At 41.9% G+C, this 17,013-nt stretch overlaps 1 protein-coding gene across 1 annotated transcript in view; it reads left to right on the forward strand.

The window, feature by feature from the left end:
• The first annotated feature begins 316 nt into the window (after positions 1-316).
• The window catches only part of LOC144682001 (von Willebrand factor A domain-containing protein 2-like), a 35,926-nt gene continuing 19,229 nt past the window's right edge, over positions 317-17,013 (forward strand). The window contains exons 1-7 of the mRNA XM_078544624.1: positions 317-466; positions 5,767-5,830; positions 7,351-7,425; positions 7,701-7,834; positions 10,576-10,685; positions 10,857-11,048; positions 11,154-11,287. Of these exons, the coding sequence (XP_078400750.1) occupies positions 317-466; positions 5,767-5,830; positions 7,351-7,425; positions 7,701-7,834; positions 10,576-10,685; positions 10,857-11,048; positions 11,154-11,287 (859 nt within the window). The remainder of the gene's footprint in view (positions 467-5,766; positions 5,831-7,350; positions 7,426-7,700; positions 7,835-10,575; positions 10,686-10,856; positions 11,049-11,153; positions 11,288-17,013) is intronic.

Genomic DNA, 17,013 nt, shown 5'->3' on the forward strand with positions numbered 1-17,013 from the left:
GCCAGCCAAGTTTTGTTTTCTCATCTCATGTTAGCTGATATTATAAATGGTTTCCTCTCTCTCAGCATTGTCCCTCGCCCTTTCAAATCTGCCATGATCACTACCTCCTCAAAAAAATCATCCTTGATTTCTCTGACCTTGCAAACTACTGCCTCATCGCCAAACTCTATTTCATTCAAAGTCCTCAAATGTGCTTCTACCTACCAAATTTTGGCATATCAAAATTCATGAATTCATATTTGAATTCATCCAATCATGTTTCTGCTCCTGCCACAACATTCAAACAGACTTAATCAATGTCTGTAATGACGATGCAATGGACAGGTTTCAACAAGAAACAGATAAACTTTATTACAGAGAACTTTTCAGATGTTACATGTTTGAACCAGGTCCTCGACAGGAAGCCCCGACCCCCCGGATTACCCACGCTTATGGCTTATTGGTCGGAGCCTCCGAGAACAATCACGTGAGCCCCTGATAGACAGTAGGAGAGGCTATACCTTCAGTTACTACAATGTCACAGATGAAAGAGTCATTTACTATACTTCCTTTTTCTCTCTGATATTTCTTCAATCTTTGACATAGTTGGCTATACTATCCTTCTCCAAAACCTCTCCTCGATTGTCCAGCTGAGAGGTATTTCACTTACCTGGTTCCACTCTTATCTATCCGGTTGTAGCCATAGAATCTCCTGCAAAGATGTCTCTTCCCGCTCCCGACCATTCTAATACAAAGCGTGAAAATACATGCACTCTTCTGTTTTATAAATACAGATAGACATTATGACCATAACTACCATATCTTGTGGCGTTTCCGGTGGAACTTGACACAGATTTTGTTTCGCAATCTCTATCAACTTTTACTTGATGTTTTCCTTTATATAGTGTGTGTGTGTGTGAGGTCTCTGGGCGTGGTTAGAGGTTATAGTTTATGTAGGTGTGTGAGGGGAGATGTTTTAAAGTTGACAACAGCAATCTGAGCAGGGAGATGAATCTGAGATCGCACGGACCTGAGGCTGTTCCCTCCATTTTTTATTAACTTGGTTGCACTGGCACTTGGGGACCTCTTCAAAATCCCGAATGGGACGAGGAATCTCAAAGTGGCAGCCTGTGATCCTGGCTTATTCTGCTAAATCCATGTGTAAGATCAGCACTCACGCCCTGTCTGCCCGAACTGGGGAGGTGAGTCTTTCGGCTTTCAGGTATAGTTATTGAATCATGAGAGCGACAGAGTGCATCGATCTCTCACCTAGAATGTGCACAATATGGTAAATTCAGTGTTGCATCTTGCTGGAGGGCTGCACAATTTAAGAAACGATTTACCCTGCAATTGCTATTGAGAGACGTTGAGCAGGGCGCGAATATCTGCGCAATGTTTAACATTCTTCACAGGACACATCAGATGGAGAATAATCGGTGATTTTAATAGTTGCTTGCTCCTACTTGCTACAATTCCATGTTTGCAATAACGCTAAAAAATTTGAAGAAATGTATTTAAATATTGAGCGTGGCTCTTTTTTCGCTCTGAAGTCTGCAAACATGGTTTTATGTTGCAGACTGCAGGTTTTGTGTTTTTAAAAATTATTATTTGAACTTTTTGCTCAAAGATTATGTTTACCGAAAATTCAACATTCAATAACAAAGCGTTGTCGTTCTTACAAAGTGATGAGGATATTTTGAAGCATTTTCCCGCTGCAGTAAATGGTCTCGGGATACCCGGCTGGAGAAGGAAAGATCTTCCCTTTGCCAGAACTTCAAGTTGTGCTTCGTTGGTCTCCAAATGGAGATGTGCCTTTGGGGAAACGCCAATCATTCAACCAGACACTAATCTTGTAATTCATGTATTGTTTCTGTCCCTTACTCGCTATCTGATTTCAATGCTAGACAGACGGAATGTAGCTACCAACACAGCATTCAAATTAACTCCAATTCAGAACAAGCAAATTCAGACGCCTCAAATCTCAGGTTCCACCGCACCCCCCACCGCCCCCCCAACCATTTTCAGGGGAATGAGTGCAGGATGAACCGTGCCAGGATGCAGTGATTTAATGTGGATGTAAATTAAACTGAGCATCTCTATGTGGCAGTATCACCTGATGCCTTTTATGTACAATTTGACTTTCTTGAAAGTGTCTTCGTATATATTAGATGTATTTTTAAACAAAGAATAAATAATTTGTACAGTGTTTTGGGTGGGCGTGTAAACCGCTCAAGCTTTCATCGAAATCCTTGAGGAAGATGACAAACTCCCACTGTCAACCATTCATTGTGTACAATATTGATTAATGGATAGTCCCCAATTATCAACTATGGCCACTTTCAAGAATCATTCAGTGTCAACAGCCTCAGGTTAAAGTAACATGAAACATCGCAGCTCTGCCTTTTTTCTGGGATATGGAAGTATTCTTCATGGTATGGATGTAGATTACAGTTGCCGCTCTGGGGCCGAGTCCATATACCTCATTTTCTTTTTCCCTTGGCTCCTGTCAGCCTCTTATCTCCTTTTCCTTTCCCATCCTGTTGCCCTGTCATGCCACCTTTCATTTCTCACCTCTTTGGCATTTTGCCTCCCTAATCCCTACCCAAACCTATCTTTATTCTTCTGCCTTCCCACTCTCCATTCCAGGCTTGAACCTCCTTGAAAATGCTCACCTCACTTCCCCTCTTGACGTTCTGTAAAGGACTTAATGAGGCATCCATTGCTGCCCCCTTATGAACAACAACCCAAACAGCCCCATTCTGCTATCTCTCTGGCCTACCCACTAATGTACCCACTGAGAACTAACCAAACCAGCCTCCTTCCTAACCTGCAATCCCACCCATCACTGTCACCTTGGACTCTGCCAGCAGATTAGCATATCTCCATCACACTCTGGATTTCATTTGAGAATGCTCTTCACTCACAAACAAAGCCCTTACAATCTATGGCATTATTATGGGTCATTAAAATGACATCCTGTCTTTGACTGAAACTTTGCTCACAAGTAATGCCTCACCCCTTACTGAAGTTGCCCCACCTGACTATAGTTTCCACGACCTGTCACAATGAAGGTGTGGTTCATATCACCAAATTTCACCTTGGTCTCTCTCTTTGGACCCTCCACTATTTGCTCTGTCTTTAAGCACCTCACCTTGTTTCACCCCCTTTCCTTTCCTTTGTAGACTACTGCCTCCCCAAAGCCCACCCCAAATTCCTCACTGAAATATCCTCACTTTCCTTTGTTTATTCATTCATGGGATGTGGGCATTGCTGGCTAGGCCAGCATTTATTGCTCATCCATAATTGGCCTTGAGAAAGTGGTAGTAAGCTGCCTTCTTGAACCACTGCAGTCCATGTGGTGTAGGTACACCCCCAGTGCTGTTAGAGAGGGTGTTCCAGGATTTTGATTCAATGACAGTGAAAGAACGGTGATATAGTTCCAAGTCTGGATGGCGAGTGACTTGGAGGGGAATTTCCAGGTGGTGGTGTTCCCATGTGTCTGCTGCCCTTGACCTTCTAGATGGTAGTGGTCATAGGTTTGGAAGGTGCTGTCTAAGAAGCCTTGGTGAGTTCCTGAAGTGCATCTTGTACATGGTACACACGGCTGCCACTGTGCATCGGAGGAAGGAGTGAATGTTTGTGGATGGGGTGCCAATCAAGTGGGTTTCTTTGTCTTGGATGGTGTCAAGCTTCTTGAGTGTTGATGGAGCTGCACTCATACAGGCAAGTGGAGCATATTCCATCACACACCTGACTTGTGCCTTGTAGATGGTGGACAGACTTTGGGGAGTCAGGAGGTGAGTTACTCACTGCAGGCTTCCTAGCCTCTGACCTGCTCCTATAGTCATTGTATTTATATGGCTAGTCCAGTTCAGATTCTGGTCAATGGTAATCCCCAGGATGTTGATAGTGGGGGATTCAGTGATGATAATGCCAACGAATGTCAAGGGACGATGGTTAGATTCTCTCTTGTTGGAAATGGTCACTGCCTGGCACTTGTGCAGCATGAATATTACTTGCCACATGTCAGCCCAAGCCTGGATATTGTCTAGCTCTTGCTGCATTTAGGGATTGACTGCCTCAGTATCTGAGGAGTTGCGAGTGGTTCTGGGGTTCCTCCCTCAGTCTTTGCACTGAAAAACGTCTCATCCTTAGTGACTCTCTCGTTCTTCTCTCCCTGGTTCCACTTTTGTTCTCCTCTTCCCTGCTGTGCAAAGACCAATTATTCCCCCATTTCTCTCTTGAGCAATGCTGTAAATACCAGAAGTTATTGAATAGTTTCAGATGTGCTAAACATCATTGGCCCTTTTTTGTTCATATTCCACAACATTTCACATCAAAAAACAAAATGGGATCAGCACCGGTGCAAGACACAGGCATCATGGTGTGAATAGGGAGGTAGCAGAGGCATGGAGCAGATGGACAAAGAGATGGTGATAAGGCTCTTAACTGGTTAGTTGCATTATTTCTTTATATATCACTACCTTTATTACATAATTGTTATGCTAACCCTGAAGAGAGAAGCCAAATATTAGAAATTAGGTAAAAACTATCCTAAGAATTTTTTCTACCAATTTCAACTCATGCACTGCTTCCTCAACATCCTATTTCCATTTATATACTCTAAACATATATCGTGTATCTTAGAATTCTAGGATCTCGCAGTAACTGAGGTAATCTTGTAATCATTTGCGGTTATTCATTGTTCCCTATTTGTTTTATATCTAAAGATGAGGGCCATAGTAACTTATATTCAAAACCTTTGATCTTTTTACCTCATTAATGTAAAGCTAAAGGCCAAAATATGAAGGCTAAGTCAAAAAAATTGTGCCCTGCTGTTCTTTTAGAGCTTCTCTGTTTAGTGACAATGTGGTTGCTGTAATTAACATATGTTATGCTTGTTTTCTGGGCAAGATGAAAACAACTATATAATGGTTTCCTTGTTCAGGAAAATAAATTTGTTTTCGATCATAGCAATTCATAAAACTCACATGGAATACAGTGTTTCTGCTCATGGTGTACTCATGAGGAAACATCTTCTGAACAAATGTTTCCAGCAGTGAGCTTCTTCTGCTGAGAACACGTATCTGTTCACCCCAAACATAGTCTTCTGCAATAGAGCAGACCTTTAGGAAACTCCTTGGTTGTGGTTTTTGTCATCAGCCTTGACAAAGTGCAGTGAGTCAGTTAGCAAGTGCCAGAGGGTGCATCCCTGCCATTTGGTGGAGATAGGGCATAACAAGGGGTCTGAGCCTGAACCCCAGAAGATTTAAAAAGGTTTTGCAGGTTTTTCAGCTCTCCCTGTAAAGAAGGCCAGTGGGTCACATTAGAGATAGAGTAGGCACAATCTGTCTTATTTTGTATTCTTCTCCAGCTGGTGGATGCCCAGATTATGTAAAGCGGGAAAATTTTTCCAATACCACACACCTTTTGGCAGGGTCAGAATCAGAGATCACCAATAGGCTCATGCTGGCACCTATGAAAGGATGCATCGCCAATAGGATTTTTGCATCTCAAATACTTACGCCTCTTTTTTCCAATGTTCTCTCCTGTTATCCTGGAAACATTGAACCACATTGGAGCACATTTCACAGGTGCTAGATTGCACTGATGCCCTACATAAGTGAACTTTTTTGTAAATCTAGAAAACGAGTGCAATATGACAGATCAATCATGAGGAACATCACATATTACAGTTAGGACTGAATAGCTGAATTATTCTAAAACAAACTGAAATTAGGTTATTCTGCCATTGGTTAACATTTTCCTTTTGATTTTTATCTTTAGTTGAACCTGAGGATGAGGTCCTTCAGCAGAAGTTTGTATTTTGCCCTTTTTCTTACGATTTTAGGTAAGAATTTTTTTCTTAAACTCTCTTTACCAGATGTGAAAGATTGGAGAGTACTTGCTTTTGGAAGAGTAGATACAAGGGTAGATTTTCCAAGTCTCTACCTGTGGCAAGCAATCTCATCTATCATAAGCAAATATCAAACCAATTGTAGACAATGGGCTCCCTCTGGTAAGGATACCCACTGATATCACTAAAACCTCACAATGTAAGCAAGTATAAAGCCTTTTATGCTACATATCTATTCCTTCTCACCATGGTGCGTGCATGCTCAAATGAAGGATGGCAGTGCTTCTGAAAGAAATAATTTACCGTTTTGTGCTGAGTGATAGCATTAAATATTCCCTAAGGACAAGTCAGATACAATAGAAATTTCTGACATTAGCTTGATAGTGCACCATAGTTCCGGAGAGCTCTTCATATTTCAGCAGTCTGAAGAACCCATACTGCCAAATATATTATTAGTACAAATAATATTGTTGCTTTTGCCTTCCATGCTTGAATCCACTGGGAACCAGACTAAGGTTAGTTTCAGTTAGCATTATCAACAGTTAGCATAATTATGAAGCTAAATCCTGAAGGTGAAAATTCAGTGCTCTAACACCCAAGCCCAGCTTCAAAGTAACTTTCTATTACAGGAGACTTTAAGTGATATCAAAATAGAGCCATCTCTTAAAACAGGACTAAAATAACAGGAATGGGTTATGGATAACATAGTTTCAATCAGCAAAGTTCATAAGTGAAAGTTTACCATGCTCATACTACATTCCCCTTGAAATATTTTTAGGCTGACATTAAACTCACTCAAAAAACAATTACCATTGGCTTAACAGTAGTGCATGGAGGAGTGTAATAAAAACATCTGAAGCATTTATATATGAACCCTACTGATCAGAAAATATGCCCCATATGTGTGTGGCCAAGAGAAACTCAGTAATGGGGAATTACGATGATCCGAAGCCAGGAGCATGCCCTGTTTTAAGGAGGGACTTGCAGAAAATATGAGCAGACAGACCATTTGATTAATGGAGCACCTTGTATTGATTGTTGGTGAAGCAATATTTGGAGTATTGTGCATTGTACATGGACACAAAAGAACATTTGGAAATTGCGGAGAACCAGAGAAGAGTGACCAGAGTTACACGGAGAGAGGAATATAATTTGACTTCATTGATGAAAAGTTTGAAAGTCCAGGTTTTAAAACTACTGAGAGAAATTGAAGCTCAGTAATTTACCTTTGACCTGGAGTACACAGCTAGGTAAGTATAAAATGGATTTGAATTTAAAAATGTAATGTGCTAGCATTATTGTAAGCATTCCTAATGTGTTCATTTAGAACATACAATCTAACTCTGCACACCAATTCAAATTTGGATTAAGCTAGATAAAGCAATAGGCCATGAGGAAGAATTACAAATGGAAATTTAGAGTTACATATGTGAGTTTAAAAACATTGATTTTAAAGTAACCATTCATTCACTGTATCATATATTGATTTATTAATTATTTACTTTTTTGAGCAGTCACCCAAGGTTGTGGTTTACAGCAGCTCATGGCAGACAAAGAAACAACTGTGAAGATTTTGTCTTCAGGAAGATGTAAGTTGGGTTTATCAAACAAGTCCAGAGTAGGTCTTGAACCTAGAGCTTCTGGGTTAGAGACAGGGACACTACCCACTGTGCCACAAGACCTCCTATAAGAGCTGTCCCTCCTCTAAATATTTTGTAGTGAGTTATGCATTAATGTACCAAGTTTTTCTTGAACTTATACTAACATTTGAAAGTGAAAATATGTCTAGTTGTTATCTAAATTACCTGTGTACTTGAAAACCATTAATTGTGATAATTCAACCGTGCTTTATTTCCTTTCTGAGTAATTCAGTGCTCATCAGCTATTGACATTTTGTTGGTGATGGATGGATCCCATAGCATAGGAAAAGGAAGCTTTGAACGATCAAAGCACTTTGCTGTCAAACTGTGCGATATTCTTGACATTAATCCTGACAGGGTAAGAGAGAATGAATGTAATAAAATTAGCTGGAAAATTGAAGCACTACGTTTATTCTAAATTTTGATTGATTTGTTTGTGCAAATGCATTTTTTACTGATTATTCAGCTTGAATGCTAAGATCCACAGTCAGTGAAAATACCTTGACAATTAACAAAACTTCCATTTAGTATTGTATAGACTATTAATGCAGTCACAATAAATTTACATCATGTGGTGCAACACACACACACACACAGAATCCCCCACCCTAACCTGGCTGAGTTTAAATAAATAAAATTTTTGCAGGAGCAATAGTGTGAATGAACACTTTAATATAAAACTATTTATTATTGTTTGCAGCACACTGGTTTAGAAGCCCTATCTGAACCTAAATCCACACCTTCAAGTCTTACTGTCCTGTCAGTCCAATGGCCATAAATTTAGCTAAACAGTAGATTTTTTGTATCATATATTACACTAAAGTCCTGCTATCATAATCAGAAATCCAGAAGAGTGACCTTAAGACATCCTTATCATGACCTTAAGACATTGCCAAGTGCTTCACGTCCAGTGAATTACTTTTGAAGTGTGGCCACTATTGTTGTGTAGGTAACAGCACAGCATCTGGGATTGGAAGAAGCAAAAGTGAAGGCAAATTGTTATGATCCTTGGCCAGACCCCTGGACATGGGGGAGACCTAATTGGGGCCAATAACGTTTTGTTTAAAGTAGATAAAGGTTGGGATTTAAGACACCCGCTATTGGAATAAAGCCACAAGATTCCACGGGTTTTGAACAAACAAAAACAAAATTTACTATACAAGTTCAGAATGATCAAACAATTTACAATATATACCTAACATTCAGAGTATCAGATACATGTGAATTAACAGACGAACTGAGGCTGAACACACCACACTGCGGAGTAAATGACAGATGCAGCCAAGACAGAGTTCATGGATTTTGCAAGAACCCACCCAGACGTTAGTAAACACCGAGTCAAACAATCTCGTTGAAACTCTGCCTAATGAGGGATTCCCAGCTTCACCTTCGAAGATCCTCCTTGGAATTCTCTCCAAAAGCCACTCCCACTCGGATGGCTTTAACAATGGCCCACTTCACAGGGTTTCAATCTCACCTTCCAAGATTCCTTCTCCCTGGATTCCCGAGTTTGCACTTCAGCCTCTACTTACTGGTGTAATTTCAGCTCTTTGCTAGACCGCTAGCTTCACTGAAGCTGGCACTGCCCCTGGATTTCTCTGAACTCCTGTCTCCCAACTGTATCCAGCTATATATGACTCCTCGATTATCAGGGCTTCCTTTGAGTCCTCTTTGATTACCAGGGCCTCCCTGAGTCCTCTTCAATTACTAGGGCTTCCCCTGTGCCCTCTTCTCAGCTCCTCAGAGTTAACAAGCTAACAGCGGCACTTTGGCTGCATGGAGCTTCTTTCCCCTGCTCCTGACCCTCCAGAAACTGACCGCCTCAAGAAGGATTGTTCACTGACCTTTGAACTGTTCTAGTGACCTATCAAAACACTTCCAGAGGGTCCTACCCTTGTTACTAGGCAGGAACCAATGTAACAAGCATTGGAACATCCTGTACCTTAAATGTTACAATCTCCACAGACATCTAACTTAACACCCAGGGACACACAGATCAATGGATTTCATGACATAACACAGCAGCAAATTTGCACACAGTAGGATCCCATAAACAGCTGGTTTTGGTGATGGTGGGAATAATATCAATATTTACTGCCTGAAAAGATGGTGGAGGCAGAAACCCTCATAACTTTTAAAAAGTACTTGGATGTGCGCTTGAAGTGCCGTAACCTACAAGACTACGGACCAAGAGCTGGAAAGTAGGATTAGATTGGATGGCTACTTTTCTGCTGGTGTGGACATGATGGGCCAAATGGCCTCCTTTTGTGCGGTTAATTTCCCTGGTTCCATGAGGAATACTTTGCTCTTCTTCAGATAGTGCAATGTGATTTTTTTCCGTCTACCTGAACAGGCAGCTGAGACCTTAGTTTGATGTCTCATCTGAAAGACGATACCTTAAGCTCTGCTCTGAAGTGTCCAAGAGCGAAGCTTAAACTCACAACCTTCTAGGCAAGAATGTTACTAACTGAGCCAAGCTCAACAAGAGATATTTTGAAAATAAAATTCAGATCTATTTCATTTCAATACTTAAGAATGAGAATTTACAGACTCCTATCCTGAAGTCTCTTATGTGAAGTATTCCTTTGAGCACAATGCTTTAGCTCAAAGTTCAAATTTCCATTTTGTCATGAATCAAATCACAGAACTGGACTTCAGCTATTCTGTTCATTGTTTGCACATAGCGAAGGTCTGTTTACTATAGGTAGCAACAATATTTCACAGCATTTTATGTGACAAATGTTCCTCAGATGAAATATTAAATTATCTTTTTTTTTTCCTGAAGTCACTTGGGCCATGGCAATGCTTAATATGCCTTAAACCTGACATTCAGTATCAGTTGGTTATACAGCGCAGAAGGCTACACTTGTCATAAAATTAAATTTTTATGTGTTGTCAGCCAAGTGCCTCTGGAAATTTGGACATAGTTTCAGATAACATAGCTTTGACAAGTCTGATCAAAAGTTAAACTTGATAAATTGGTGCAAAACTATATAAATCAGATCTCACAGCAACATTTACAATAGCTATGCTCACATCTCTGTCTAGCTTCAAATTTCATTTTGTACCATGTTAAAGTCTTTGTTTACTCTCAAATAGGTTCGCGTTGGAGTGATCCAGTTTAGTTCAAATCCAAAAGTAGAATTTGGGTTAGAAACCTACCCGACCAGGGAAGAAATGAAAGAAGCTATCAGAAAGATTTTCTTTAGGCAAGTATGGCCTGTGCATGAACTAGCGGAAAGCAAAAATTAATATAGAACTCTTTACCTGTGCCAGAGATACATTCTTGGAATATAGAATCATAATTTCATATTTGAATGCAAGCTTCAAAACTTCTCTAAAAGAACTAACCTGTTGTTTTCTCTCAATGTTTCATTTAGGGGCGGTGGCACTGAGATTGGCAGAGCAATAAAGTATGTGCTACACAAAGGGTTTCTTGGAGGACGAAAAGATGCTCTGAAAATCATTGTAATTCTCACTGATGGTAAATCACAAGACAATGCAACAGTGCCTTTGAGGTTTGCTAAGAACAGCGGAATGACAATATTTGCTGTAGGAGTCAAGCACCCAGGGTAAGAATATATTAATGTGCTGAGAGAAAGCTGTAATGCTGACTTTATTCGTGAGCAACAGTTGCTGCATTGCTCCTCACTTGCTGCTTGTGGTGCCATCTGTAGGTGGAAAGAACTAGCCAGTTTAGCCAGCATTCCCAGTGACATGCATGTGTTCTATGCAGAACACTATGATGATGCTGTTAACGGTTTATACACCACACTGACGCAATCTACAGTCTGCTCTGATGTGCATCCAGGTAGGTAGTATTGCTCTGAATTCTCTGTTTGACACAATGCAGTAAATCTCTGTAGCTACTTGACATGTCTAGAAATTTGCAGATTAATTTCCCATCTTTGTGCTCCCATTGGAAACCCAGGTGTGCACAATGCATGATTTTCCAATCAGTTAAAATGTTAATCGTGCAGTTGGATTCTCAATAGGTTCTTACAGTGGGGGTGGCTTGCTGGAGGAAATGCAAAGCCAGAATATCACCTCTATCATGTCCACCATGGAAAATGTTCCATTTGCAAAGCAGCTGTAACCTAGACATTACTGTTACCAGTTTGACCACAATTTGTTCACATGCTCACATGATATTCTGCTGCCCACCCTTTTAATGAGGTCAGTAATTCATTTATTTTAAATGTGTCAATGTTTCCATTAAAATAACAGGAAGCATAATATTAAAAAAAATACAATAAGAGTTTGTCTGCTAATCTCACCAACTATAATTTTTAAGCTTATGGCTTTGATTAGCTTTTGCTTAAGCTTTTTATTTAGGTCATTATAGAAGCTGCAGGTTTGTTTACATTTTAATGAAACACCTTGGGAGGTTTTATTGCATTAAAGGTGCTACGTAAGTATAAGTTGTTTTGTGTTCTGAGTCTGTACTGTGTACAGTTTTTGTCTCCTTGCTTAAGAAAGGGTATAATTGCATACAAAGCAGCTCAGAGAAGGTTCACTCAACTGATTCCTGGGATGAAGGGGTTATCTTATGAGGAAAGGCTGGACAGGTTGGGCCTGTATCCCCTGGAGTTTAGAAGGATGTCAGGTGATCTTATTTAAACATATAGGGCAGAATTTTCCCGTCGGCAATTTGGGGGCGGGGCCCGCTCGCCGACAGGAAAATGACGCGGGATGATGTCGGGAGGAATCCCCAACGTCATCCCGGTCCCTTTAAATATTCACGAAGGCGGGGGGACAGCGCGATCAGCTGTCCGCCCGCCGACCTGTCAATGGCCAATTAACAGCTTGTTAAATGCCCTGCCCATCCAATCTTAAGGTTGGTGGGCAGGTCAGGAGCCCCAGTGGGCTTCTGATAATACATGAAACCTCATCCACTGGTGGGATGAGGTTTCCTGTCCGATTTTAAAAACTTCAATAAAGTTTATGTGATATTTATTAACATGTCCCGTCTCGTGTGACATTGTCACATGAGGGGGACATGTTAATAATTTTAATATTTTTCTATTTTTAAAGATTTTTATACTGACAGTAAACTCACTGAGACAGCACTTAGTCTCAGGGAGCAGTGCGCTCTTTCACGTGCATGTGCGAAAGATCGCACTTCGACAGATGGGGAATCCCTCCCCCCCCCCCGCACAGGAAGTGTATAGCGCTTCCCGTTGGGCAGACCACTGGGTGGGCCTTAATTGGGCCGCCCACTCAAAATGGCGGCGGGCCCCGTTTCGGTGGCGGAGTTTGGCTGCCCGCCCGCTGCCAAGCCAGTCATAAGATCCTGAGGGAACTTGACAGGGTGAATGCTGAGAGGATGCTTCCATTTATGGGAGAGACTGGAACTACGGGACACAGTTTAATAAACAGGGATCTCCCATTTAAGACTGACATGAGGAGAAATTTTCAGCTAAAAAAGGAAACATAGCATTTGGGTTTGGCTATTCTCAAGGTTCAAACAGAACTTTACTTCCCTAAAAAACTGGCTGAACAATCACTCTCCACCCTCTTAGTGACACCCACCTCCCCTTAACAGAGGCATTCTCCCTTTACAACCCCGCAGTCTCTCCTAACACTTCCGACTGCTGATTCAGGCTGCATTTCATTGTTGAAGTTGCTGTGCCTATAGTGTTGAGTGAGTCTTTGGAAATTCGTGATCTGGCAAAAACTATCAAGAGACGAGGGTTTCTCACTCACAGTACATGGCAAAGTTTACCCACTTTACCAGTGTCAAGTAAGGAGTGAAGTAAGAAAGCTATCGATGAGCTTAAAGGCAAGATCCAGCCTGCATCTTACTCTTCCCACTGAAGATTTAGGCCCTGCTGGGTCCTAGACACTACAGGTTGGATTTTTGCTCAGCAGTCAGGAAATTCGGGAAATTTCCCAGCAGAACCGTCTTCATAGAAATGACTTCCGCAAACATGATTTTCACTCCGGTGGTGGGGAAAGGCAGCATTCAATCGGGTCTGCTGACCCTGGAAGCAGCTCAGAGACGGAGCTGTGCCCTGATGAGGAGGAGGGCCAATCATGTCTCAGGACCAATATAAAGGGCTTGGATGCCATTCCTGCCGTGAGGGAGGAAGCTGATGGAGACTATCAGGTTCATGGAAGGAGATGTCTTTCAGCAATCAGGTGAATAAGAGCGGTAATTGTTGGCCAGCTGGTTAGTTACACTGGAAGAGATGGCCTGTCATGGGCCTCTGTAGATTTTAATGCTGCCTATTGACCTTGTCTAATGAAGGATCACACAGCAGTCACTTAATGGTGGCAAAGCTTCATCAGACCCAGCCATGCAGATGGCTCCACCTTGGCAACTTAAGCAGGTCCTGACAATCTGCATTAACTGAGAACAGTACAAAGACTAAGGGGCTGATTTATAGAATCACCCAGTTAAGAAGACATAAATAGAGATTGCCTGGACATTGGAGATGGCGAATTGCCCACTGCAGATTCTAAAGGTGGTGTTGGAGGCACATTCGAGCATGGTGTTCATGGTGGAAGTGACGGTGTTAGTGCGAGAAGCAGATTGAGAAGTTGGTTTGTGGGTTAGCACGAAGGATGGGTTGCAGGCTAAGGGTTCTGTTTAATCTGGTTGGAAGGCACTGGCCTTGAGCTGCATGTGCTCTCAAAATGTCCAAGGCTTACTCTAATGACTTCCGTTTTTGTCTCACTTGGATCCTATCGCAGTTTGCCTACACCCCTCCTACCAACCTGTTCCCCCAAGCTGGGTCATCCCTCAAGCATTAGGAGGAGGAAGAGATGCCTGCAGAACCACCATCACATCTGAGCAGCTCACACTCTAACAACACAGATACTAGCTCATTGGAGGAGTATAGCGCATTTAGAATTGGTGGCATGTGGTGAAAAGCACTGCACCAGAGTGCAGGAGGAGGTGTCTGAGTCAGAGACATCTGCACACAGTCCCCCTCAGAGGAGGGAGGGCAGTCGTGATGATGCTCCTGTGGGCATGGAAGTAAGAGAGAGTCACCTCGTGGGGCACAGTACTTGGAGCAGCAGATTTGCGGGCATCTGGTGCAGCTCACACATTGCAAGTAGAGGAGTCCATCGTGGTGATGAGCTCAACATTGTCTTGGGGACTTGATCACATGAGTTCCGACCATGAGAGAATGGCCAATCTCATGGAGAGTGCAACATCGCATCGAATGCATGCTAAAGCAGAGTGACATCCTGCAAAAGGTTCAAGGCTCACTCTAGTCTTTCCCACCTATTTCCATTATTTTGAAATCTATGCCTTTTATGCCCTGTTAGCCTTTCCACCCCACCCCCACTAGAGCTGTACCTTGAGTGTCCTGCCATCCATTCTTAATTAGCACATTCGTTTAGATAATATCACCACCTTCAACACATCCTTGTTCTTTTGTCTGTGACATCTTTTGATTATCCGCTCCTATCACTGCTTGCTTGTCCCTACAACCACATCCCCCCACCCCACCACTTCTCTCCCCCCACCACCCCCCCCCACCTTAAACCAGCTTATATTTCACCCCTCTCCTAATATTCTCAGTTCTGTTGAAGGGTCATGAGGACTCAAAACGTCAGCTTTTTTCTTCTCCGCCGATGTTGCCAGACCTGCTGAGTTTTTTCAGGTAATTCTGTTTTTGTTTTGCATTTCCAGCATCCGCAGTTTTTTGTTTTTATCTCTGTGTTTTAATCCAGTGATTAGTTGGATAGGTAAAATCCATAATAGAGTGTGATGAGTCAAATAGCTATTTCTCAGACCATTCTTCCTGTTGTTTACTTATGGCATTTTAAAGTGACTCCCAAATGATTGTACATTAGCATTACATACTCTTATCAACATTCAGATTCTTGATTCATTCCAGTAGATGCACATGAGTTCGAGTTGAAGAACTATGCAAACTTCAATATTCTTTTCCCCAGTAGAAGCCTGGTGACTCTCACATCATAACATAAAATGCAATGATTGATTTTAACTCTGGGGTTTGCTGACCCTTTTTAGTTCTTGTGATTTTGTTCGCGGGATTGGGGTAGGATGTAGAGGGCAGGGAATTGAAGCAGCACTGGTGGAGTCAGATAACTTGTGGACAATAGGATTGCTGAAATGGAACCTAGACATTGGAGGGAGCTAGATCAGTGCCCAAACTAGATCCCAAGCTTTTTCCCACCCCATTTTGAAGCTTGAAAATTGTTGTGACCCCATGATGGTTGGGCGGAGTGTGCTATTTAAACTGTAGGGTTTAAAAATAATAAACTCCTACCTTTTCACTGGTGTTACAGGCAGGGGAGAGAGGCAAACGGAACTTATTCATTTTTCTCACCATCTGTCTGTAAGCAGAGGTGTTTTAATTTTTGAACTAGGGTGTGGCGTGTTTCCCCAAACCTTCTGTTTGTGAAGACAATTTTAAAGTGACTCACAGCAAACTCTTTTTAGGATTAAATCAGAAGCATTGTTTATTCACACATTCAAACCCTGGGGATGGTCATTGCAACTACATACACGCACACAAGAAGGAAATAGGAAAGATAAGAGTTTTACAACTTGGAATAGCTTAAAAAAAACAAAGATATGCATGTTAATTTATGTAAATGTCAGAGTCCAGCGAGGGTTCCTTGACATTGGAGTTAAAGTTCAGGCGGGTGCAGCTCGCTGAAAGTAGGAGTTGTTGAATCCCTTCAAAGTTGGTGATGGCGCAGCAAGATGAGGTTGATATATAGAGACTTAGTCCGCTCAACAGGCACTGGCAGGAATCTTCCAGAGAACCATGCTTCAAGGAGGTTTAGACTTGAGGTAGGCTTAATTGTCAGCCTGGCTTTGGTGTTGACAGGATGAATGTTAATGGCAGGCTGACTTGGGAGTCCAGGAATGTAACATTTAAACTTTCCAAAAGCCAAAGGAGCTTAGGTCATGTGGGGTTGCCCATTGATAAGTCAGTTTCAGGGTAACTATCAGTTTCTATGTCTCTGGTAAAAATCAGTTCTTTGGCTTAGGAGGTAAATGGTGTTTATTAGTGCCTCTATGGGTATAACGAGTTTTGATGGCTCTCCCCTTGTTATAAGTCCAGGCTGGGGAAACAGACCATCTGCTAGTCCCTTGTTTTATTGATTGTAATGCATCCACACAATGATTGGTGTGAGATTCCACGAGGATGAGGGTTGGGCTTTATCTTGTAATTACTGTTGAAAGTTTCCAGAACTGTAGCCAACTTGCAAATCATGTGACCTGTAGCAGCCATGTTTTTGGTCCAGCAAAGTCCATTTTTAAATAAGCAGAAAGGAAGGCTTGATTTAAACAGTTTATGAACTCATTCATGTCTTATGGACATGACATTGGCTTTTTGGGAGCAAAAATCAGGCCTCAAAGGTCAGTCAGTTTGGCCATGCCCACCATTAAAAAAAGTGAGGCATTAAAGGGGCCTCACAGCTGTAGCACTCGGTCGGAGCTCCACAGCAGCCATTGCTGCCTTGGAGCTCACAACCCCAAAATTATGATACGCTGTCACCCACAGTTTGGGAAACCCTGAGCTAGATAATTTGATGGGCCAGAAC

The sequence above is a fragment of the Cetorhinus maximus genome, chromosome 1 (assembly GCF_964194155.1).
Source record: "Cetorhinus maximus chromosome 1, sCetMax3.hap1.1, whole genome shotgun sequence".
Lineage (NCBI taxonomy): Eukaryota > Metazoa > Chordata > Chondrichthyes > Lamniformes > Cetorhinidae > Cetorhinus > Cetorhinus maximus.